The following is a 24,910-nucleotide window of genomic DNA, read 5'->3' as shown; positions in this document are numbered from 1 at the left end:
TATCACAGCATGTCAACAACTAAAATACTATTCCTAAATGGGTTTACAATCCCTCGTAGTCAATTCATGAACACTTATTTATTTCACATTGTTACAAACTAGTCCCATGATGACTTCAACTGAGTGGCAATGGAAAAGTTTGTAAACTCAGGCCACGTGGAACCACACATTTTAGGAGTCAAAAAGTAAAGTTCATTCCCCATGTCACGTGCTTGGCCCCTTGTAGAGTAGTGAATATGTATTTGAGTAGGTACCTCCTTTTTATTTCTTGAGTGGATCAGAGCAGCAGATGGCAGCTCTGCATAGTAGAGAAATTGTATTCATTTCCTTATCATTGCTGTTTCGCATTTGGTCCCAGGGCAATGGCCTTTTCCCCAGTCTCTAACTTTCTCTACTGCCAGAAATGGCTTTCCTCTTCCGTGGCCACACAGTGATTGACCGTCACCGATAATCTGAAATAAAGCTTATTTCCATTAGTGTAGCCAATAGCATTGCTGTATTTGCCAGACCTCTTATTTCAAGCCACCGCGGTAACAGGGTGCTCTGAAAATCAGGCAACTGTTAATCAGATAACCTTGAATAACCAGGCCTGCTTAAGCCATCAAGGAACACTTTTTTTTTTAACTGTTCTTTTTTTTTAAATTAATTTATTAATTTATTTTTATTTTTGGCTGTGTTGGGTCTTCGTTTCTGCACGAGGGCTTTCCCCAGTTGCGGAGAGCGGGAGCCACTCTTCATTGCGGTGCGCGGGCCTCTCACTGTCGTGGCCTGTCTTGTTGCGGAGCACAGGCTCCAGACACGCAGGCTTAGTAGTTGTGGCTCACGGGCCCAGCTGCTCCGTGGCATGTGGGATCTTCCCAGACCAGGGCTCGAACCCGTGTCCCCTGCATTGGCAGGCAGACTCTCAACCACTGCGCCACCAGGGAAGCCCAAGGAACGCTTATTTTACACTTAGAAAGCAGGTGCTGGTTTCCCTAGAATTAGGAATTCATGACTATTTCCAAAATGTAAGAATGCAGTTGTCATTGAAACTACTTAAAAATGCAACCTGGACAAATGGAATTGTTCTACTCACTTAGCTTTTTCATGCAGTCACGAAGTCTGGTTTCCAAGCTAAGCACCCTTTGATGTAGTTCCTCATAGTCATAGGCTCCAATTTCCTCCTGAATTCCAGTGAGGACGGCAGACAGATTCCGGATTTCCTCCTTGAACTGGGTGATTAACTTGGCATCTGTTTTGTACTGTTCCAGCACAGGAATCAAGGGCAGGAGCTCGTCCATCTTCTCTTTCAACTCCTGTGAAAAGCAGCCAGTTGTATTCATGAGACTCATTTAAACAGATCAAACAGCAACGTTCTTTTTCACATGATACTTAGGGAGATTCTTAAGACAGATTCACAATTGCTTATTGATTTTTTTTTTTTTTTTTGGTACGCAGGCCTCTCACTGCTGTGGCCTCTCCCATTGCGGGCACAGGCTCAGCGGTCATGGCTCACGGGCCCAGCCGCTCCGCAGCATGCGGGATCCTCCTGGACCGGGGCACGAACCCATGTCCCCCGCATCGGCCGGCGGACTGTTAACCACTGCGCCACCAGGGAAGCCCTGCTTATTGATTTTTGATTGAAATTGTGTATTTCGTGAGAATGTAAGTGGCTACATGATCATTAGTAGTAATCCACTTATCTCAGCTTTTCAATACAAGAACACCTCTTTAAATGGTTACTTGCTTATGAAACAAATTGATCCTTATCATAATTACAAAACTTCCTATGGTAGCAGTTCGGGGTTTATGTACTATCTTGCTTTCTGGTGGCATTTTATAAAGTGAACAATGCATTATTTAGTTAGGAAATAGAAGCAGGGTCCATCTTCTAGTTACAAATTATTAGAAATAGGTCAAATATCCTGTTTAGTTAAGTCTATTTACCCATTAACTAATTATTAATAATATAGGGGTACTTACAGGAAATTTTGGATCCTGGAACAGCTTTTGCCTAACAGAATTTTTCCAACTTTGGGCTTCCACCACTCTGTCCTTCTACTCCTCCCTCTTTTTAATATCCTTCTTAGCACAGCATCATTAGGAAGGTAAGTTCAGCAAGTATAGTAAATCATGCAAAGCTTTTCAAAGCTCAAAGAAATGTATGTTGCTGTTTACTATTTTGAATTGTTACCCATTCTCCGACTTCATTTGCCTAAGCAAAGATAATTTAGAGCTCTTTATGTAAGGCAGAGTTGCTTACCAATGTAGTGAAATTAACTCTTTCAGGGGCTAAGGTGCTCATAATTGATGTAATAAAAGAGCCCAGAGTTGTTTGAAACTGAAACGTTGATTTTTGTCTAGAGAACAAGAAGTATACTTTGCCAGCACTGTTTCCCTCACTCCTATCTTGGGACTGAGCCAAACCTGCAGTTTCACTTTCAGTTTCTGAACATGTCACCTTTTTTTCCTTTCTTTTAACTTGGTGGTGGTGGTCAGTGAAAATATTTCATGAGTTTGATTCAGTTGTGAGTTTATTGCAATTTATCTCATTCGTTGAAGAGCTGTCACTGCTATGATCATAACAGAAACCATGCTGTATGCTAACTAATTTAAGGAGCTGAAAATTGCATTTTACAATTACATTTAGAACATGTTATCACTATCAATGCATTAAAATAGCAGGAGCTCCCATTGCCACCCTGATTTATGGGCTTGTGTGTCTTGGGGGGAATTTCCACTTGTTCTGTAAGATTGGAATGCTTAGAATTTGTCTGTACGTCCATGTTGAGTGGGAGGGGACAGAGAGTCTTAATGAGAAAGATTGATAAATATCACAGTCAAAAGGCAGAATTGCATAGCTTTGCTCATTTTAGTGGCTCATTTTGAAATAAACTTATTAGTTTGAGCATTTTGTGCTATCCCTAAAGGAAGACACAGTTGCTGCATTAGGATTTTAATGAGAAGAGTTCTGATGGTACCATTTGCTGCATATTATAGCAACTGTTACAATGAAGAGTTTTACATTCTACTATGGGAATATTGAAAAGAGAGTAATTCAGTGTCACAATTTTGGTGGCATTTTATTTCCCCTGAGCTAAAAATTATATATGTGTGTGTGTGTGTGTGTGTGTGTGTGTGTGTGTGTGTATATATATATATATATATATATATACATATATATATATATATATGAATTTTGGGGTCTTTTCAAAAATTTATAATTCAATTATTGTCAGTCAGTTCTAACTCTGGACACTTGTCAGAGAGCAATAGAAAGTCCAACTAATATACGTATCGAATATTTAAAAGATTAAAGTAGAATAACACAGATCTGTGCTTACTTATCCTTTCTAGAATTTCATTTTCTACTATGTTGGTCTTATAGCAAAGTGTATACCTAGACTATCTTACCCAACCAAGATTTCTTTATATAAGAATGATAGTCTCAAGTATGATAACGAGAACAAGCTTTTTTATCATAAAGAATATAGAAGACACAACCTACTTAGATTTTTTGATAAGCTGAAAAGGGTGTGCCAGAGGAGGATTTTCTTCCAATTTAAAAGTATTCTTCAATGTTAAACTTACTTTTGGAATGTTCCATTTCTTCTTCTCATATATGGCACCTCAGCAGCTGGAGCAAAATCTGACTCATGATCGGACTTGGTGAATAAATATATTCAACAAGCATATATTGAGCATTTAATTATTATTATTAAATTTAATTCAGAGAGCTAGAGTCTACCTGGAGAAGCAGTATAGCATCGGTATTAGGAGGCTTAACTCGGGAGCTGGACTTTGTAGTTCTGATACGTATTAGATATACGATCCTGGACCAATTGTGTAATTTCTTTGTACATCAGTTTCTTCATGTGAATGATGGGAATAAACACAGTGTCTACCTTATAGGATTGTTGTGAGGATTAGATTAACTAATATATAGTATATTTAAAGTGCTTGGAACTATGTGTTGAATATGTGTAATTCTTCAAGAAAATGATGTTATTATTGCTATTTGGAGTTTGACTTATACATATAAGTTCAGTATCCACGTGGATTACATGAACTAGGAAAATCAAAATCATCATGTTCTATGGTGCTGCCTAAAAATTAAGTTTTCTTATTGGTGGATTGGCTTCTGCTAGGCAAACTTATAGAATAGGCAACTTTCTCTTTTTTTTTCCTCTCAGCCTTGTATCTTTTTGTTTCTTTGTCTCCTCTCTTCTCCCATAAGTTCCCATAGATGCACACCCGTCATCATTTGTCACCAACTCTGCCAGCCCTGGTACTTGTAAACTGTCCCTTGGCGTCACAGAGTTCTGTATTGACCATCTGAACTTGAATGATTTTCACTCTGAGCCAGAAACCCCGAGCTTCTCTCCTTCTGTCCCCCTTCCTTTCTGGGAATGCTCCCTATGTGCCATAAGTACCGGCTGATCATTCCTACTTTGTTGATAGCCTCAGCATCACATCAGGCTCACGGTATTGCTCTATCGTCTACACCCTAACCCTGAATATTGAAAATAGACATTGAACATCTTTTGGTTTTCTTGATCTCCTCTGTAATTTAGTATTTTCTGGGGAGGAAAGTGGGCAGTAGTCCAAAACCATTTTCTTGAATATTGCCAAGCCCTGTAGCTCTTTCCCTGAACTTCTCTAAACAAAATTAAGAAAAATTAATAATTCTTCCCTTTGTGCCATTTTGATGTTTATGCCTCTTTTTACTGTCAGATTTTACCTGCCTGTTTGTTAGTTTCTTTCAAAGAGAGAGATTATGCAGTATATACCCAGCAGAGGGCCCAACACTGCCTTGTACACAGTATGTGCTCAATAAATGTTGGTTAAAATTAATTTATTTGCTTTTCAGCCTTATACTCTTCTGTGTTTACCATTCCCCCATAATTTCTCTATTCTTCTAGTTTACTCATTCTCTTATTTCCAATAATCTTTAAATTTATTTTTATCTTCTAGGCCTTGCTATAATTTGTTATCATTTCTTAACCTTCTGGCTTTGCTTACTTCTCTCTTCAATTCAATCTCATGATTCATCACTTTAGCCCCCTCTCTTGTCAATACCCTGAACTTTCTTACCCTCTTGTCCTTCTGTTGTACCTTTCTGGGAAAACTGTAAAACTGGTTCAGTGCAAGATTGTTTTTGATACCTTTCTACTCAGGCTCCTGAGCACCACTGAAGAAAATTACAAAACCATGCTAATTTCTGCCACATTAAACTGTGTCATGCAGAGACCCTGTTTCATGTCCCTGACTAGCTCCCTGCCAATCATAATTTTGTATGAAAAGCGCTTCTAATGTTTGACCAAGGACTTGGATTCAGGCCCACTTCCTCACCTTTAGCAGTGTATCTCACTTCCTAACTGACAGGGAAAGCAGAGGCTATTATGCTCGTAAAATCACAGTATGTTTTATAAACAATGTGCTATGCCTTTGTAAGGCAGACTATTTCTTTTTAATAGAGGTTCAAATGGCATTATCATAGATTTTATTTTAATCTATGACAGTGTCATACATAGTTAATAAAAATCCACATAGCATGCTTAAAAGCATTGTTTCTCCATTTTCAGTGTTTCTAGATAATTACCAATAAACAGCTTAAAGTCTAAAAAAATACTTTTTTATGGGACTTCCCTGGTGGCGCAGTGGTTAAGAATCCGCCTGCCAACGCAGCGGACACGGGTTCGAGCCGTGGTCTCGGAAAATCCCACATGCCGCGGAGCAACTAAGCCGGTGCACCACAACTACTGAGCCCATGTGCCACAACTACTGAAGCCTGTGCTCCTAGAGCCTATGCTCCACAGGAGAAGACTGCGCACTGCATCGAAGAGTAGCCCCCACTCGCCGCAACTAGAGAGAGCCCGCGCTCAGCAACGAAGACCCAACGCAGCCAAAAAAATAAATTAAAAAATAAACAAAATAAAATAAATACTTTTTTGTATCAAATTGTGAAACAGCCCTTGTTTATGTGCTGTTAATAATGGTATTATTGCCTCTTTTAATAATTCATATTCTCTGTATTTCTCATATTAGCAAGGCATAAAATCATCAGAAAATCTTTGATAAATTTAATTATTAATTTTCCTAGATTTACCATTGTCATACATATTGAAATGCCTTTAAATCTATCCAGAATCTCCACCTAGCTCTAGGAGGATAAGGCTCTTTTTATAACAAGTCTTCTATGCATTCCTACCAGCTAATGGTCAGTTTCAGTGGAGAGATTATTGATGTCCCCAGTGAATTTTGAATCTTGCATATATGGGCCGATGTACAGGTATTTCTAGCTGAGTGCCATGGTGGCTGTCCATCATACTCAGTGTCTCATTTGGACTGACAAGATTGCTGAAGTCAAACCTACTTGAAAATGCTTGGTCATTAGTGTCTTCCGGTCATCTTCAATCTGCCGAAACTTGACCTTCAGCCCTTTCATTTGGGTTTCCATTTTTAGAACATATTGGAAATCTCTCTGAGTTCTCAAGTTTAAGACTTCAATAGACTGAGACATGTTTTGAACCTGTTAAACAAGAACATTGGCATTATTGTCTGTTTACAGGTATATACAATCACTACTGAAGTAGGAAAAATGACATTAACATTAAAAACCGGAAGTGCCAAATCCATAATTGCATTTCCACAGGACATACTTTCAGAAGGCTAATTCTTCATGATAAACATTCAAATAATTTAGCAAAAGAAAACTGTACCTAGGCAGGAAATAATAAAATGGACATTCTAGCATTAGAAATGACTAAATATTAATAAGAATTTGATATATCAGAAAAATAAATTAAAAAAATAGAATATTCATTCCAGGGCTTAGTAAGCTTATCATGGCTCAATCTATTAAATGTTAAGATAAGTTGTTTCTTTAAGTACTGACTGACTTCCTCAAGGTCTGGGATGCTTAGCAATTGTGGATGGTGGTGAAGTGTCCAGCAGATCTAGCATGCATTCATTCCAGTACAGTTACTTCGAGCTGCATCTGAAGTACTCCCAGGGGTGAGGCTGAACTGAGCAAGATGAGTGGTGGTAGCATTGGGACACCTCCTAACTCAGAGACCATACTGTTTAAGAGACTTGGAAAATGGCCACTGCATCAAGTGTTTGGTAGATAGGCAATAAACGTATGTTAAGGTGATGGTACCATCCCAAGTTCATTGAGCCCCAGGCTATTTAGAAGTGGGAAATAGGTGACCTATAAAGCATGTAGAAATGAGGAAAGAAAGACTAATTCTTATGGCAGCAGAGTCTGGAAAACAAAGTGAAAGCCTCTAATAGGAGGAGAGCTATTAAATGAGTTGAGGAATAGAATATGACTAAACTAATTTAAAGGATACAATAGAGCTCTATACTTTGGTACTCACAGTATTGTCTACAGAGCAACAACTTGGCATCACCTGTGAACCTGCCAGAAATGCAGAATCTTGGGGCCCACCCCAGAGGTACTGAGGCAGACTCTTCATTTTATCAAGATTCCCTAAGTGATTCTTATGTTTATACATTTTGAGAAACATTGCTTAACATGGAGGAATATCCATGAGAAAAGTAAGTGAGAAAAGCAAATGTAAAGATCTTTATATAATTTGAATCCTTTTATTCTAAATAAAATTCACCTCTCTCCCTCCCTCTCTCTTTCTCTCACTATGTCTCACACATACGCACACACACACATACACACACTTGAGCACACATATGTAAAAAAAAGGAGTATATAAGCAAAAAACATGGAGAAAGATATGGAAGGATTAGAAGAATACATATTAGGTGGTTAAAATTAGTTTTCTGGTGGGGGGTGGTGAGGTGTGGGTGAGAGGAGAAGTAACAAAATAAATATTGTAGAAAGAGGTCCCTGGTAAATATTGTATATAAATTTTATATGCATAAATGAATACATGAAAGCATGGGCTCAAAAAATGGGATTTCAGATGAGTTTTACTTCATTTCATATATTTTTATGTGTTATTCCATGTATTTTAAAATAAACAAGTATTATTTATGTAACACATAAAAAAGTTATTTTCATTGTAAAACCTTGTGAGTTACAAATAAGGAAGGGATTTGTTCAGAGACAATTTCTGTCATCAGGTAAGTCACAAAGCTTAGTGGACCAGCTAGCTTTAAAGAGCCCGTTATCAATATATGCCTCAGCATTGGAACATTCAGAAAAGGCAGTGAATTCTGCTGCCTTGGCTTGCCTCAGTTCCTCCACTTGTTTTTGTTTTTTTTTTTTTTTTTGTCAGAGAAGGTCACATTTTTCTGTTTCTTTTTCTGCTGTCTTGAACCATAGTCCTGTCCTTTATAAACCCTGTCTTTTCAGGACATACTACAGTCTAGCTTATATTAAATCTAATTGTGTAATGTGTGTGAATGGGAAGCAGAAAAGTGGCTGCCCTTCTGTAAACTCATTGAGGTTAGAATCTGTGTCTTATTCATACCTTTTATTCCCAAGACCTTACACAGAACTAGGCGCAGAATAATTGCTCAATAAATATTTATTGGGTAAAATTATCTTAGGCTTCCAACAGTAGTAATATGTAACAATTATTTTAATATTTTAACAAAAGTATCTTTCTCCTGTCACTGGTTTGGCTATAGTATTACATGACCCTCAAATATTTCTTAATTTACTATCATTCCTACATTCAGAAAGCTTCATTTAAAAAAAACTTTGTTGCAGCACAGAATTACTGAGGCAACATTAAAAGCATGGTAACTGCATCTTGGATGAATGCAATGCTTTCAAAATAATTTTCAGCTCCATTATGGTGAAGCATGAATAAAGAAAAGCCATTTGTGTTAAAGAAACTATCTATACATTTAAATATGACATTTGTCTATGAAAACATGCATCTCTGGCATGTCCAATATTTTCCTAGGAATTCTGTGTACTTAGGCAGAATCCATACAATTAGAAAATGATAGGCAAGTGAGATATCCTGGATAAAGTTAAAACAGCCTCTCTTATTTTGCCTCTAACTTACCCTGTCAATTTAATTTTCAACTTTATTTGTGTTACGTGAAAATGCACTGAGAGAATTTTTGCTGAGACTTGATTGTGACCTTCAAGCAGAATCATATATAATTATAAGAGCTACATTTGGGGTGATGGCTAGAGATGGAGCTGTCTAACTGGGGAGGATGGTTATGGGCTGCCTTTTGCTTTTCCTGCTGGCTGTACCTAGGACTGTTCAGTTTCCCACTGGTTATGGAGACCCACTGAGAATCAGTTTCCTTGGTGATACTTGAGATTGGATCCCCATGATTACACTTGTGGGAAGGAGACTCATTCCTCTTTTAGTCTGCTTATCTCTGATGTCCTGCTCTTCAGCTGTCTACACATGCCCCTGGGTAGACTGTCTACATAGTGTGGCAAGCTCATTGTTACTCTTCACTGATAATTTTTTGAACTCTTTATTTACCTTGGTTCTTTGTATAAATAAAACGTCTGAGGCCTTTCTGAACTTAAACACAAATTAACTTAGATTTTCACTCTCATTTATAATTAGTGTGGAGGCCACTTGAAAAAAAGAAGCCCTACAGTTCAGTATGCTTGGATAGCGTTGGGATTAACAAAAATAAACAGGGATTTCTTTACTGTAGGTCTTCACAGAACCTTTAGTATTAAACCATGTGACGGAAATCTTCAAGAGTTAAGTATCATGTACCGTGTTTCTTAAAATTATTTTATTGGAGGATGTCATCAGCATCCTATTCCAAAAATCACAGTTTAGGAAATATTGACCTAGACAATGTGGGCCTGTACAGAGATGCTACATAGCTAACAGACAAGCATTTTTTTTAAGTGAAAAATTTTAGTTTGTATACACTAAGACCTGATGTATTGTGAAACCAATTGTAATTTTTCTAATATTCAGTAGTATAAATACTTACTCAAAATATTTGACAGAGCATCAGTTAAATAAGTGTGGGTACCACCAGTGGCATTTTGAATGACACTGGCATAGTGTTGAGAAAATGCAAAGTTGATCTGGTATGGCTCCACAGTCTACTGGTTGAGTGACATTGATAAGTTTTTTAGCCTCAAAAAACACGTTTCCTTTTATGTAAACTTAGAAGGGCAACAACCTCTGCTATAAGGTTTGAATGGAGCAGATACAATACAATAGATGGGAACTATTGTTATTAATATTATTCTCAATAAGAATATTCCCTTACTGTAGAATAAATCAATCCTTTAGTTAATAATGAAATGGGCTGCTTAACGGTCACGCTCCTATTTGCCATCTGGTACCTTGGATATTTGTAAAACTATAGAGAAGCCAGCAAGGGACTGGCTCAGTCTGCATAAGGAATGCTGCTTTCAGATGTTTTTTTCTTTGGGTCAGTGCAGCAAACCAGTGCTACTTACTTCCTTCAGGCCACTCTAAATAGTACACACAATTTATTATTCCTCTGTTTCCATAACACTACCAAATGGCGAATTTGATTAATCTAACCTGTGGTGACCTTGATTTTGTTAATAAATTTTGTTTTTTGTCATTTAGGTATTGATGCATTTTTAAAAAACATCTTTATTGGAGTATAACTGCTTTACATTGTTGTGTTAGTTGCTGCTGTAGAACAAAGTGAATCAGCTATACGTATACATATATCCCCATATCCCTCCCTCTTGCGTCTCCCTCCCACCCTCCCTATCCCACCCCTCTAGGTGGTCAGAGTGCACCAAGCTGATCTCCCTGTGATGTAGAGCTGCATTTTTAAAGGTGTGATTTTCTAGAATTTCGTTAAAACGGTAAACAAATTGCCTATTGGATGGTATGGTCATATAAACTTCAATGATTGCTTCAATCAGTCCCCTTAGTTGTACTTTTCATACCTTATTCATCCTTTACTAATTCCTGGTTTTATCATAGCTCTGGAATACATTTCCCTCTGGACATGAAGAGAATAATATCCACTTTCTGACATTCATGGTTCATTTGAATTTTTCAGCTGATTTTTGAAGAAATGTCCAAGTCTATGTGTGGGTGTGTGTATGCAATGCTGTACTGAAAATAGTAACAGAAATAAGATTATCGAGTCTAAGAAAATGTTTCTCATCATAGTTGATGTAGAAAGAAGATATTTTTGCGTAGAAAAGAAGATGGAGTAAAAAGTTAGTAATCTGAGAGGAAATACAAGTTAATAGAAAAGCAAAATTGGATTTAAAAGATTAAATCTTTTTACCAACATAATTAATTTCCCTAGTAACCAAACAATATTAAACTATATGTTTGAACTTCTTCATAGATATAAAGAAAATCTATGAAGAGAAGAATAATCGTAGTTCATATGTCATGAACAGTTTTAACAGTTGAGAGGCACGTTAGCTGGAGTCATTAACTTGAATGACAGTTACATTTGCTCTTGTTTAGGGGACAGATATTGAAGGAGCAGGGAAGACTGGATCTTTTTAAAAAAGAGACTTAAGAAGAGAGAGCAAATAGGTGATGATGACTCCAAGGGTAAGGGCAGAAAAAGCAGACTAATCTCTGTATGAAAATATGAAAAAAAAGTCTTCTTAAAATCTTAGGGCATCGTTATACTTCCAAGTAATGTACACTGAGGAAAGTTATTTTAATTATATGGCAGTGGAAGAGAATTACTGTAGCTAGACTTAAAATTGCATAAACTAGGGATGTCTGTATTAACAAATTCAGTACTTTCATTTTTCTAGCTTCTCTTAATTTTCTGTTAAAGCTTCCTATTCAGTGCTATAATTGTGTAGATGATCATGGAAAGGATATTGCACAGAGTGAATTGTTGAGCATGATATCCTCTAAAAACACATACTACCTAATTTATCTTATTATCCCTGAAGATATTTAAAATTGAAATATGTTGTCATCCTTCCATCACTCTGGCCACCCCAGCTGTCCAACTATATTCAGAGGCCAACACAGTGGAAGTGTGAATGAGGAAAATTGAAAGAACCATTCATTGTTTTTTTTTCCTCCCTAAACTAAACATAAATAACCTTTCATGAGATGACTTTCATCTGTGAAAGAGAATAAATCAAGGGCATTCTGCATTTGATTGTTATGGATCCAGCTTAAGTAAATTATATGGAGAGAATGCTATTGAATGAAATTGAAGAACTTAATGTTCAAAGGAATGACTTAGAAAATGATGTTAAATACTTGGAATTATTCATTATCTGTCCAGATAGCTTGCATATTGTATGCCATTATTTTAACTTCCCTGCAAGATTGTTAATGAGATCGAAAAGTATGAGCTCAAAGAGCCTAGTGTGATCCTGAAAATTGAGGCTAAATTTCTGTCATTGAAATAACATTTCATACTATTTTCTTCTTAAGGAGAGATAGACTAGATATTAAGAAATATGACAGAAAACCAGTCTTAAGGCAAGATTGGGAAAAGTAAGAGTCATATAAATAGAACAACAGAGCAGGAATCTTGAGGTACTACTTTAAAGGAAGGGGAAAGCATTTATTTGAGAAGGGGTACAAAAATTGGAAGAACCCTCCTCACCATTACCTGCCTTCCCATAATTTCTTTTTCAAAGAATAGTATATTTCAATAAAAATATTCACAGGGGACAGAGGACACCTACCTTTTCCAGCAGCTGGCGAAGCTGCCTGCTTTTGGCATCCCGGGAGCACAGGTTTTGTTCTGGAGCAACCACTGTGCAAATGCATCGTCCATCAGGATCCTGTGCTGAGCTGTATACCTGCCACCCTTCTTTGGGACTAATCTGAGTCTGAGGAAATCAATAGCACAAAACACAGAAAACACAGAAAAAGAGAGAAAGAGTGTGGGTTTGTATAATTGTAAGCAAAGCATGTTACTTTTTGATATTTAAAGTTTGTGATTTTATTCTCTAAAGTTAAAAAGAAAGAGATTAAATAATTCACATAGGCAGCACAGCTTCGTTCAGTTATACCTTCCTTTTCAGTGCTCAGAAGGAAAATCTTTCTGTTTCTTTTGATTCCATATTATTAACTATTTATTGATCCTTCACCACTTCCTAATGCTGTCTGTCATATTTGGACAATTTAATGCAGCTTTAGAAGTATCCACTAAATATTCAATACTTAGTCACATATCACCAATCTTTCTACACAGGCTCTGTTAGCTTGTCTTCCTCAACAGTAAGTGGTAATTAGTAGTATGTATTTTTCTGATTATTACTCATGTGTGATATTCTGAAGCAAAGTCCTCTCCCAGAGAGCTTCCCATGTATTGAAGGGTCAATTATTAATAAAGCTGGAAAGGTATCACATGAGAATATAGGGTAAAAATAATTAGACCAGCATTGTTTTGCAAAGGATATAGAGTCTCAGAAGAGTTAAAGATAGATAGTATTTTCGCATAGGCCACCGAACTGATATTCCCAAATTACTTTTGTGCACTTGTCACCCAAACTCCCTAGAACCCTATCTTAAAGTGACATTCCTGTTCTCCTGCAGTCTGCCTCCTATTTATGTTTCTAGTTTTTCTGTATCTTCCTATAAGAAACTTCTTTCCAACCAAATTGGTCTTTTTGTGTCCTGAAAGCGTGCAACCTTGTTTCACATCTTTGTATGTTACTCATTTTGTTCTCCTACTTGGAATACCTCTCTTACAAACCTTCAATTTATTCAGTCCTCATGGTTTCAACCTCTTCTGAAGGATTGTCTGTGTTATTCTTTAGGCACTTAATGTGTATTTTTTAGTATTATTATCTGTCTTTCATATGTCTTTTTCAATAATTAGTCCATATCCAGCTACAGGATATGTTGGCTACTTCCTATCTGCCATATCAAGTACATTCTATCAAGTACAAAAATAAGTAACTTATTTTTTGTCTAGTTATTTTTCAGAAGAACTCTGCTTTGAGCATACATTCTTCACTATGCAGTCAGAAGCTGTTGTGGATGTCTTAATGCATAGCCCAGAGAGACACTCATTCATTATTCCAGGTGCTGAGAGTGTCAGTGGCTTGACTCTCAACTGAGTTCTCTTTGGGGTTTGCTGAGGCTGAAGAATGCTGCCTGCTCAAGGTCAGACCCTATTACACGGGATAGCTCACATCCATTGACTTGCTGATGCATAGGTACAAAGAACGATGCTAAGAAGTAGGAATAATTATTATTCCCATTTCACAGAAGAGAAAATTAGTTAACTTGCCTAAGAATGCACAGTTTGTATATAGTAGAGCTATGTATGAAGCCAGAGCAGTACTGTCCAATAGAATGAGAGCCATGTGTATAATTTTAAATTTTCTAGTAGGCAGGTTTAAAACAGTAAAAAGAAACAAGTGAAATTACTTTTAATAATATATTTTATTTAACCCAGTATATCCAAAATATTATCATTTCAGCATGTACTCAACATAAAAATTATTCATGAAATACTTTACATTGCTTTTTTCTCCTTTTTTGTACACTCTTTGAAATTGAGTGTGCATTTTACACTTATAGCACACCTCAACTTGGACCAGCCACATCCCAAGTGCCCAATAGCCACAGTGCCCTCCTTATTGGACTGTATAGCTGTAGAATCTTGCTTTTAATTCCAGTGCTATGGCCATATTAATATGATGCCGAACATCCAGATAATCATTCTTAAAGGTCAATCATATGGATATTGGAAAACCTACCTGACAGGTGTTACATAGACAGAGCATCCAGTTTGCATCTGAGTTTCTTTTTCCTGTGGAAATATCAGATAAACCAGTGGGCCTCCTAGCTAAGCTCTGACTAACTTCTGCAGCTGGGATCTGAAATTCTTCAGTCTTTGTCCTTCCCTCTATGGTTTCCAGGGAATCAGCAGATAAGGAGATATTTCTTATATTATCAGGAGAAGAGGGAGATGAATTTTGTCTAGAAAAGAAGGTCTTTAATGACTCAGGCTGGAGGGGCTGGAACAAGGAAGGATGAAAGAAAGGCTGAGATGGGGCTAGGAACACGGAGATGAATGGTGCCCAGCAGAGAACTATTTTGCACAATGCCCAGTGTTACTGGGCTGGTCTGTTTGCCTTTAGACTGGAGCACTTTGCCTGGTAGGAAGCAGATTCTTAAAAGGACTAAACCAGCCTGACCACTCTCCACAGAGCTGCCATAGTCTGTGGCGTCTTCTGTCTTGTAATTTGCGGCAGAACAGATTTAATCTCCTACTTATTCTCTCCCAGGCCCTAGCTCATCACATACCATCAACCAACACACAGATTTTTTCCTTTCAAGGGCTTTAGAGAAAATTACTATAGGGTGCTTATAGGCATTCCAACAACAATCATGGGGAAGCTATAAATTATAAACTCACAAAATTCTAAAAGACGTCACAGTCCTTGTCCTTAGTCTGTAATGAAAAGGAAATGGTGCCAAACCTATCTTTTAGTCTCCTTTTTCAGATAGCTCATAGAAGTGTCCTATGCTGCCTTTTATTTCTGAGGTATTGGATTCATTATCATTTCTTTCTTTTGATTCCCCTTACTCCTTCTTTCTAGCATTTATGCCTGACTATGATTGGGACAGAAAAATGTACTTAGAATTATATATTGTTAGAATCAGATAAGATCGTAAAGATAATCTTTTTATACTAAAGAAGAAAAATGCAAAGAGATCATCTACAGAATAGAGATAGGTACAGCTTAGCAGAGTAGTTTCAATGATGTAATTAAAGGTTTAAGCTGAGTAACAGTATGGAACGAATATATCTCGACATAGGCTCTACAGTTTCAACTAGGCTTTTCCTGACATTGGACACAAATCTCAAATATGTCAGAAAATTAAGGCTTCTCACTAGAATAAATTTAGCTTTTGTATAAAGGAGCAGGGACCACCCAATTATAATATTAAAATATCTTTAACAGCAGTGCAAATACTGATTATTAAACCTGGCATCATTAATATTGATGTTCGCTTGCCAGGTATTTGGCTAACTAGTAAAGAGCTTATAATGTCAGGGCAGGGTGTCAGTTGCTCTCTGGAATGAGGGAAGCAGAAAAAGTGAATAGGGTTTGATGTTTTAGCATTCTTCCTGAAGTGTCAGCTTAATAAAAGTAGACTCCGGTTTTGTTTGTACTTTCAATTGTCTTCTTGTAAGAATTATTGAAAAGAGCCATGGCCTTATCTACTACAGAGTTAGTCTGAATGATCTCAACTATAGCAAGTTACCTCTCTGGCAAGAAAAAGGTAACTCAAAAGAGAAAAAAGCTAGTATAAAAGATGAGTGCTTGACAGTTGTGTGGGTTTGATAGAGATTTCTGTGTCAGGTTTAGTGATAAAATAAAGGAAGCTTTATGAGAGTCTCTAGTGTTCTCTTTTATGGCACCCATATTGGCATTGAAAAGAGGATAAAAATAAAACCAGCTAAGACCTCAGGTGGAAAGAAATATTTAGATGGATTTTGGATACCAATGAGAAAAGATCTGCTCTCATTTTAACTTAAAAGAGCAGTTACTTAGGTGTCAATAAAACTCATATAATAGTAATAGCAAACATTTATGGTGCTCTAGCCATTAGTTGGCAGTTCACATACATTACTGCCTTTGAATATCACAGTAACTCTATGAACCAGGTGATGTTATTCTGCCCATTTTATAGGTGAGGAAACTGAGACTTAGAGACAGTAAGGAACTTGCTCAAGGTCTTGTAGGAGGTAATCAGCAGAGCTGAGATTTGCACTTGCACAGTCTGATATCAGAGCTTGAAAGTTTAACCCCTATACTGCACTACCAGTTATCTGAAATTCCCTTTTATATATGATGAAGATAATTCTGATAGCATTTTCTGAACTACCGTGAAGCTGACTACTTGGACCTGGAGGGTGCATTTGGTTTATTGCTATCCAAAGCATTGCTGATCACAGTGATTACTGATGCAGTTCTCTTTGAACCTTTTGTGTTAATTAGAAGAACTAAATGAACTATTTAGCAGTTTTTAATATTACAAAACTCATGAAATATTTAAGCATGCTCTAAATAGGAGAATTAAAGTGATAATTTTAACAATTGGATTTCAAGTTTGGATTTTTTGCTTACAATTTAATTACAGAGCTATGCTTTATAAATACAAAGCTACTGTGTGAGAAATCTCTCAGAACGTCAGGGGCTTTGAACAGGAAAGAAAGATCCTGAAGACTGAGGTTAAAAATAAAAATTAAAAAAATATCTTGCATTTCAGCATGGTTTTCTTTTTATAAAACCCCTTTTCTTGTATTAGTCTCACTTCTTTTGAACCAACTACCCTTTGAAATAGACATTATCTTATTTACGAGGAAACTGAAACGCAAAGAACTGAAGCAATGTTTTCCGAAGTCACCCGTTTAGTAAATGTTATATATGGGACTTATACCAATTTTCTCCAGTGTTCAGATCAGAGCTCTTTATGTTCATCCTTTGCAGGTAGATTGCAGATAGATGGCCTATGTCCATTCACCAATAGTTGAAAAAACGTCGCTTTAGAGGAGATGCACCCAGCGAGGGCATTATCCAAACAATGTGGAAACAAGTAACAGTTGAGACTCCAAAGGAATAATTAGCAGTAAAGGCTTGGCGAGACACAAGTGGAGGGACAGGCAAAGGGACAGAATTCTGATTCTTTGAAGAGGACAGAATCAACTGGTTGAACATTGCTAGGTCTTATGTTTATGCTGAATGTCTGGGAATTTCATAAAAGTACAGACTGAGGCAAAGAAGAATAAGGGGTCAAGCTACTGAAAGGGGTGTACAAGGTAGGGGAAAATAAAGCAGAAAAAAATCCATTTACTAAAACCTATTCAATTTAGAGTAGGAGATACCTGATGATTTAGAGGAGATACCTGGTGAAAAGTCCTTATATTATCTGTCTGAGGATAGCTTTGGTCTCAGAGAATGAAATGTGGTTTAGCATGCTAATGACTTTAGTTGTGAAGAGAAGAAATGTGAGGACAGGAATGATAGAGATGTTGACAGACCACACTAAAAGAAGCTGTGTTCTGGAGGATGTGTTAATAAAGATGTCACTGCATAGCAGTTTTCCTCCTGTTTCTTATGAGACTAGTTGGAACTGAAATAAGAAATGTATATTCTTCACTCAAGGCAACCTCAAGGCTCTAAGAAAAACAACTGTAAAAGCAACGACAAACAGTTAAACACAAAACCGAAGACACCCTCAAATTCAGGTTGGTTGATCACTTCTTCTCATATTCTGGAAATCATAATGACTCAGAGTTGGGAGGGACTTAGAAGTCATGTCTGGTCCTATGTCTTTCCACTCAGTGACACTTCTCGTATGTATTCTCCTTGTGTTTCCGCTTGAACTCTGCATGATAAGGATTTCCCTGCTTCATAGGCAGCCCCTTCCATCGGTGGAAAGGTAAAGGACTGGCTCTTAACTTCTCTCTTAGTAATGTTCCCTCTTTTGCTCTCCTTCTAAGTACTTAAGAATAAATCTACTCTCTTACCCATACCACAGTTCTACTCTAAAAAGGCAATTATCACATTCTCTGTGACTTTCAAGATTTACCATTCTGTTCTTTCATCCATTTCCTTAATTTGTTTAGTTGGTCTTTCACAAAATAGACATTGCCTAAGGATTTGGGGAAGAAAAACAGTGGTACAAAACAGAGAAGTCAGATATCTTCATCCAGGACTAAAAAAAAAAAAAATTGGTGAGTTAAGAAACTTAGAGAGTATTGAGAGTTTGTATCAGAATATTCTACTCATTATCCAAAACTTAAAACTGACTAAGTCATTGAAGTAGTTATTTATGAGGAGAAGCTGGCTAGACATTTGAAAATGTAGCAAAACAAATCATCGAAGCCCACAGGTCCCTTGGAGGCCTCTTCCCACCACAGCGGCAGGGCTGATTGAGAACAGCTGGTGTCTGCTAAATGTCCTCTGCTTATTTAATTATTCTTTTCCAGGTTCTTCCTGGTGTGGAATCCACAGTGTGCGTGATTTCTCAGAAGCTCAGCCTCAGGGGGAAGTTACTCTGCATCAGAGAGACATGCCAGAAGGAGCCTGAGCTTTCTCAGAGCCCAGGCTTTGTCTCTGCAGACACCCGCTCCTCCGAAGGCAGATGGGCCCAGTTATAGATTAGGAGGGGAAGGAAAGAAAGAGAGAGAGAGAGAGAGAACAGGGCCAAAGAGGAGGATAAAGGGATGTTTCAAGATTCTAAGAGAAGCCAGAGGGAGTTTATTCCCCTAATAAGGAGCAGTGTTTAACTACTTACTGACAAAAATATCCTGGAAATTTAAAAACCTGTTTCAGCTTTTGAGACAATCAAACGTACACTGCCTATTTCAGAGGTACCTGCCATAAACAGATTTAATTGCCTTTAATGATTAAAACCCTATATTTCTTATTTTTGTTTTCTCAAGTTTATTTGAAACTACCATTTTAAAGAAAGACCATATTCATATTTGTGTAAATCTGTCCTTTTGGCGTCTGCACATCCCACAAACACTCATAAAACAAATTTTAAGACCTACATTATTTATTTATTCATTCATTCATTTTTGGGGGGGTGTATACAGACTTGCAAGCACAGACTTTCAAGCTTATACCATTCGTACTGTCTAAAGTGAGAATGTAGAGTGAGAAGGGCTGGGCACCATAGCTCTACTTACTGGGAAGGGAACTGTCAGCCCTTCCATCTAAGGAAAGTGGAGTCCAGGGACATAGGAAACCACCTGAGATGGACAGAGAGAACCTAGTGTGGCACTAGGGACCAGGAGGGGCAAGGAGAGCAAAGGTGGGTGAGATGACTTCCCTGGTCAGGACTGCAGTCAGGTGACTTTCCTGGTCGGGACTGCAGTCAGGTGACTTGCTTCTACCCTTGATTCTGTCATTAACCAGAGAGGGGAAATCTCTTTAGTCACTTAAACATTTGGGGTCAGTCTTCCCACTTGCAGAATGAAGAGGTTGGATTAGATCAGTCATATTTCCAGCTAAGCTCCTGAGAGTTCTAAGGTTTCTGTGGAGGCATTTTGACCAGGGAAAGGGGTTGATTATGTGGGGAGGGAACAGATGATAGAGGCACGGTAAATGCCTCCCCCCAATAATTTATTATTTGACCCATGACCTGTTTTATATATTGGATTTCCACCTCAAGATTCATTCAACAAATATTTATTCTGAATGTATTACATAAGATTTAATTCTAAAAAAAAAATGGCACTGCTGCCAAAAAATAGTGTAAAAATAACTGGCCTGGATAGTTTCTAAGATCCTTTCCAGCATTAACATTTAATGATCTTAATGTAGGAACTAGATTCATTCATTTCTCACCATGGGAATCCTAAGATATGAGCAATTATCTTGAATAGTTAAGGTGGGGAAATTACTTCTGTAATATTTGGCACTTCTGTAAAACATGCACGCACACACACACTCACACTCATTCACTCACACTCACACACTTTTGCAACATGATTTCTCCATTCCAGTGAATAACATAGTGTAAAATTTTCTGAACTTTATTTATTTTTTGTCACTCAAAAGGTGACTCAGTCGTGTCAGAACATTTGTAGACCATACCAATATTTTATATTTTTCAACCAACAGATTACTAATCAGAAGAAATCCATTTTCTTTAAATTACTAATTTAAAGAAAATGGATTTACTTTAAACTCATAAGAGAGCAAGAAGTTCTAAAAGAATCATGCATAATTTTGGAAAGTTGATTCTCCTCCATCAACAAGAAACAGGAAATAACCAAACCAATATCTGTAGACACAGAAATTATACATATCAGAACCAAGGTACCAAGTTTGAAACATAGCTTTTTCATGAATTGCTTAGCTAGGTTCATTTCTTGAAAGAGTTAATTCAACAACTAAGTTGTTAAAAATCACCAGGTACTTGAACATTGAGGAAATTTGGCTCAGTAAATATTAAATAATGTAAATTTCTTTGTTTTGTGATTGCTTATTGATGCCATGTCATGGTTTCTTTATAACTACAAATGTCTTTTACACCCTCCTGCCACACACATCATACAGGGAAGGAGGGGAATCTCAATAATGGAGGCACTGAGGTACCATAAGTGGTTCAAGGGAGGTAAAAATATAAAAGCAGGTCAAAGTGTGCCTCACATGTGCTCTGCTGTTGCCCTGAGCACCAGGTTAATCTGGCAAATTATGTAATTAATTTGATCTGGCTCTACTCAGTTAATTACACGTTGATTGATAGAGTAATTATTATTAGTAACTGCAAACATATCTTCAAAATGGAGAGTTGCTTTTTTTTTTTTTTTAAGTATCTGACTTTTTCTGATCTGTGGGAGCAGTCCAATGGTAAAAAACAGATAAACATAAAAAGGTAAAGGGCTCTGAATACTAATTGTTTCTGTACTTATTATTTGCTAGCAGGGAAATTGTTTTTCCAGGTTATTCCTTCTATTTGAATTTGTAAGCTTCTAGTTGAAGAACCAATAGTTTTCATTTTTATTTGAAATATTTGAAAATATTTTATATTTTGCCAAATAAACCACGAGAAAAGACATTTGTTATAATGTGGGAAGGGTTAAAAAGCCACTAATCGTAGATGAATGAAGACTACAGAGTTAGACTTGTGACAGGAGAAGAGTTTATGAAAAAATTAAACAATACAGGGAGATGATTTTATCAAGTAAGTTTTCTGTTCGTGATTCTTAGCTCTCTTAAAGGATTTTTTGGTCATGCTTTAAATTGCTGAGTTTTTTTTTTTTATTATTCATTTATGTTTAAAAGAGGTTGGTTTCTCTGACTGAATGCATTTCAGTCACAGGAATTGAATTCCAAAGAAGAACCTGCTATAGTAAAACTAGATTAGCTAGAATATACCCTATAGCATATTATGGGGATTTTACAGATGTTAAAAGAAGTAAAATAATAAGAAACAAAACATATTTTAAAAGAAAGAATTCTTCAAAACCTCAGAACAATATAAATTAAAGCTTTTCATTAAGAATTTGATGAATCTAGTATTTCCTTTCACAGCTAATTTCTCAGGCAGTTCGTTTATTCTTTGATGTAACTTTAAAGTGTTCCTAAAGGAACATCCATGACTAAAGTTACCACGTAAATATTGTATTGTTGAAGAAGACCTGTAAATAGAGAAGCAAAATCTCAGCCTTTGCAATTTACAAAATAAAGCCCACTGGTTTAATGCACTTACTTCCCAAGACGGCCAAACCCACCGGAGTGACTTACTAAGGTATCTGGCGTTGATAGCCTCGTGGTGTTCAGTCCTACCAAGGATGGGAGAGTTTGGGACATCCAGTTTGATATCATTGCCATGGTGCTAAGCACAGCGCCAAGCTTCAGCAGTGGAAGACTCATTGCTGTGGAGCTAATGAGTTTTCATAGTGACTGATTAAGATCCTGGTTCTGGGCTGGCAGCGGGAGGCGTGACTGCAGCACGCCACATATACAGCATGAAAAGAGATCAACTTCCCAAGCTCTAATCATGCAGGGAAAGCTCACAGAACCTCTTTCCCTCACCCTCACAGGAAGTTCCCTGCTCTTCCCTTTTCCTCCTTTACCAGATACTTTGCTGGATCATCAAACAAAATATTCTTGATAGGGCTTCACTGGTAATTGTTAGAGCAGAGGTTGAAGGAAGGAGGAAATTAGAGCTTTTCCTGCTCCACTATATAGTCAGTTACCATCAACAGAGTTCACTGCCTCTGGGATTTCTGTCAGTATAAACAGCTGCTCTTTATCCTTCATAAAAATACATAGCACCCTTAAATTGAGGTCTGTCAAAGCACGCATTTCAAACACCCAATTTAATATCCACAGATTTCTCTGAGCATGGAAAAAGTGCTTTTAGACAAAACATGAAAACAAAGTCTGAAGAGAATATCCAAGATGATTAGATAATTGAGTAAGAAATTATTTTTTATATAGTAACCTAAAATTAGCACTGTTGCCTCTTAAAAAAAATTGTCAGAGATTAATAGCTACTGCCTGTGGAGGACATTGCCCTAGGCACCTTACATGTGAACAGACAGAAAAGGCAGCCTTGGAGAAAAGCTCCTGATAAAGAAATTTCATAGGTTCCCAGTTTTGCTTTCACGAATGGATGTTAGCAGTTTCTCAGGCACACAGCAAACTCAGTTAACTCTATTTTCACCTTGTGAAGAATGACAGACCAGTACCGCAAGTCTGTGTCATGAGAGAACATGTGACATTAAAAAAGCACAAGACTTGGCTTCTGTGACTCCCCAGGGAGTCTGAGGTCTAGCTCCTTGTTCTCTTGCAGTTAGTTGAGTGACTGGCCAGTGAATTAAAACTCCTTGGCTTCACTTTTTTTTTTTCCTGCGATATGTGGGGGGTGGACTCCCTGCTCTCCAAGGCCCCTTCCAGCTGTGAAATTCAATGATCTGTTTATTAGAATTCTGACGGCAAATGTATATATTGAATTTGCGGCTTATGGGTAATTTTATTATATTCTTTTTACAAATACTGCAAAATTGTCCACATCCAAATCTCAGGTCCCAAATGGAATAAATCAGAGGCGCTTGTCTTATATAATATATGTGGTTTAAAATAAAAATACAGAGAGAAGACATGAAGGGAAATGTGGGTGAATGAAAATTAAGTGAAAAAGAATCATATGAAAAGGAAAAAAATACTGTTTTGATTCCTTAGGAGAATTCTGGAATTGTTTGTATCTGGAAAGATATGCATTTTCCTTAAACAGTTTTGGCAGGAGAAATAAAGAGAATATCTTTAATAAAATTGAAAGACATATATATTTATAAAGGTGTGTGTGCCTTTATTCTTCAAAACAGCTTTAAACTGGGGTGAATACTGAGACTCCTCAAATCTTCCTTGCATATATTACCTTGAAATCCAGGCTACATTTTTCTTTCAGAATACATCCAGATGATTTCAGCTGACCCTTATTTTTTAACCACAGTGCCCAGAAAACCAAATTTTAGGTATTTTTGTCTTTTTCAAAAATCGTATCGTATGCAAAATTTAACATAAAAGCACCATAGTTTATATATTAAACTTAGTATTAAATAACAGCATTCATAGAAAGGACTGTTAAATTTTACATTATTATTACAATGTGGCAGTAACAAAAAGTAAAGTGGACATACAAATCTAGTTGTTTGAAAAATTACCAGGAACTCTATCTGACTTTAATAAAGGAGAAGAGTCACTTTTAAGAGCTTAGCTTCCAAAATTGAAAACTAATATAAATGTAATTACTGGATAATTTAAGATGCCACATGGCAGATGGTAATTATACTTATTAATGAGCTATCAATCAACAAAATAATAGCTTCTTTAGAAGAATATAACATGAATGTCAGGGGAAACCAGTACTCTTATTTGCAAATTAAAAAGAAATGAAGAAATAAAGAAAAATACAGTATAAATGGAAAGCTTCTTGCAATTTCCCAGAGATGCAAATACCTGCACTGAAGAACTGAAAGAGAACAACAGTGAAAGTTTATGATTTGGTGATGTTTATGAACAATGTAAAAGCTTATAATGTGTGGTTTAAAAAAAGATTTAAATGGCACACATTGAAATAGAAAAGCTTACATTATAATGATTGTTAGTTATGGGAAATAAAATAGCTATGATTTGTAAAAGGTTAAATAGTTTGCATTGCTCTCATAATCTAGTAAATTGATTATAATTTCCATTTTATAAGTTGTGTTCTTGTTTGCAGACGGGGAAGCTGATTTTTCTATGTGGATGTAGCAACCTGTGTTCAGGGCAAGAAACCCAGTGGTTACAGAAGTCCCACAAGCATGGTGTGAATGTTGATGGAGTAAAGTAGCAAGAGACAAGGCTGGAAATGCTAGCAGTTACCAACTCCCAGGGCTTCACGGTCAGCCAAAGATGTTTGGATATTATCTTAGATGCAATTCAAGAATTTTAAGCAAGACTGTGAAGTCATTAGTTTTATGTCTGAAATTATTACATTGGCATTTTCATGATGCAGGATAGGCTGATGGGGGTTGTAGGAACAGCAAAGCA

General features: G+C 36.9%; 1 protein-coding gene across 4 annotated transcripts in view; it reads right to left on the bottom strand.

Moving 5' to 3' along the window:
• The window catches only part of OLFM3 (olfactomedin 3), a gene marked incomplete at both ends in the record, with an annotated part of 195,660 nt that overhangs the window by 30,105 nt on the left and 140,645 nt on the right, over positions 1 to 24,910 (bottom strand). For 2 of the 4 annotated variants that reach the window (XM_082834039.1, XM_082834040.1), the window contains 3 exons: positions 1,076 to 1,295; positions 6,356 to 6,511; positions 12,572 to 12,718. In XM_082834039.1, the coding sequence (XP_082690165.1) occupies positions 1,076 to 1,295; positions 6,356 to 6,511; positions 12,572 to 12,718 (523 nt within the window). Of the gene's footprint in view, positions 1 to 1,075; positions 1,296 to 6,355; positions 6,512 to 9,479; positions 9,547 to 12,551; positions 12,719 to 22,117; positions 22,247 to 24,910 lie in introns of those variants that run through there. The other 2 variants (XM_082834037.1, XM_082834038.1) reach the window with 2 other exon arrangements.

Source organism: Leucopleurus acutus (genome assembly GCF_964270905.1).
Source record: "Leucopleurus acutus genome assembly, chromosome: 2".
In the NCBI taxonomy this organism is placed as follows: domain Eukaryota; kingdom Metazoa; phylum Chordata; class Mammalia; order Artiodactyla; family Delphinidae; genus Leucopleurus; species Leucopleurus acutus.
This window is presented reverse-complemented; position numbering and strand designations above follow the sequence as displayed.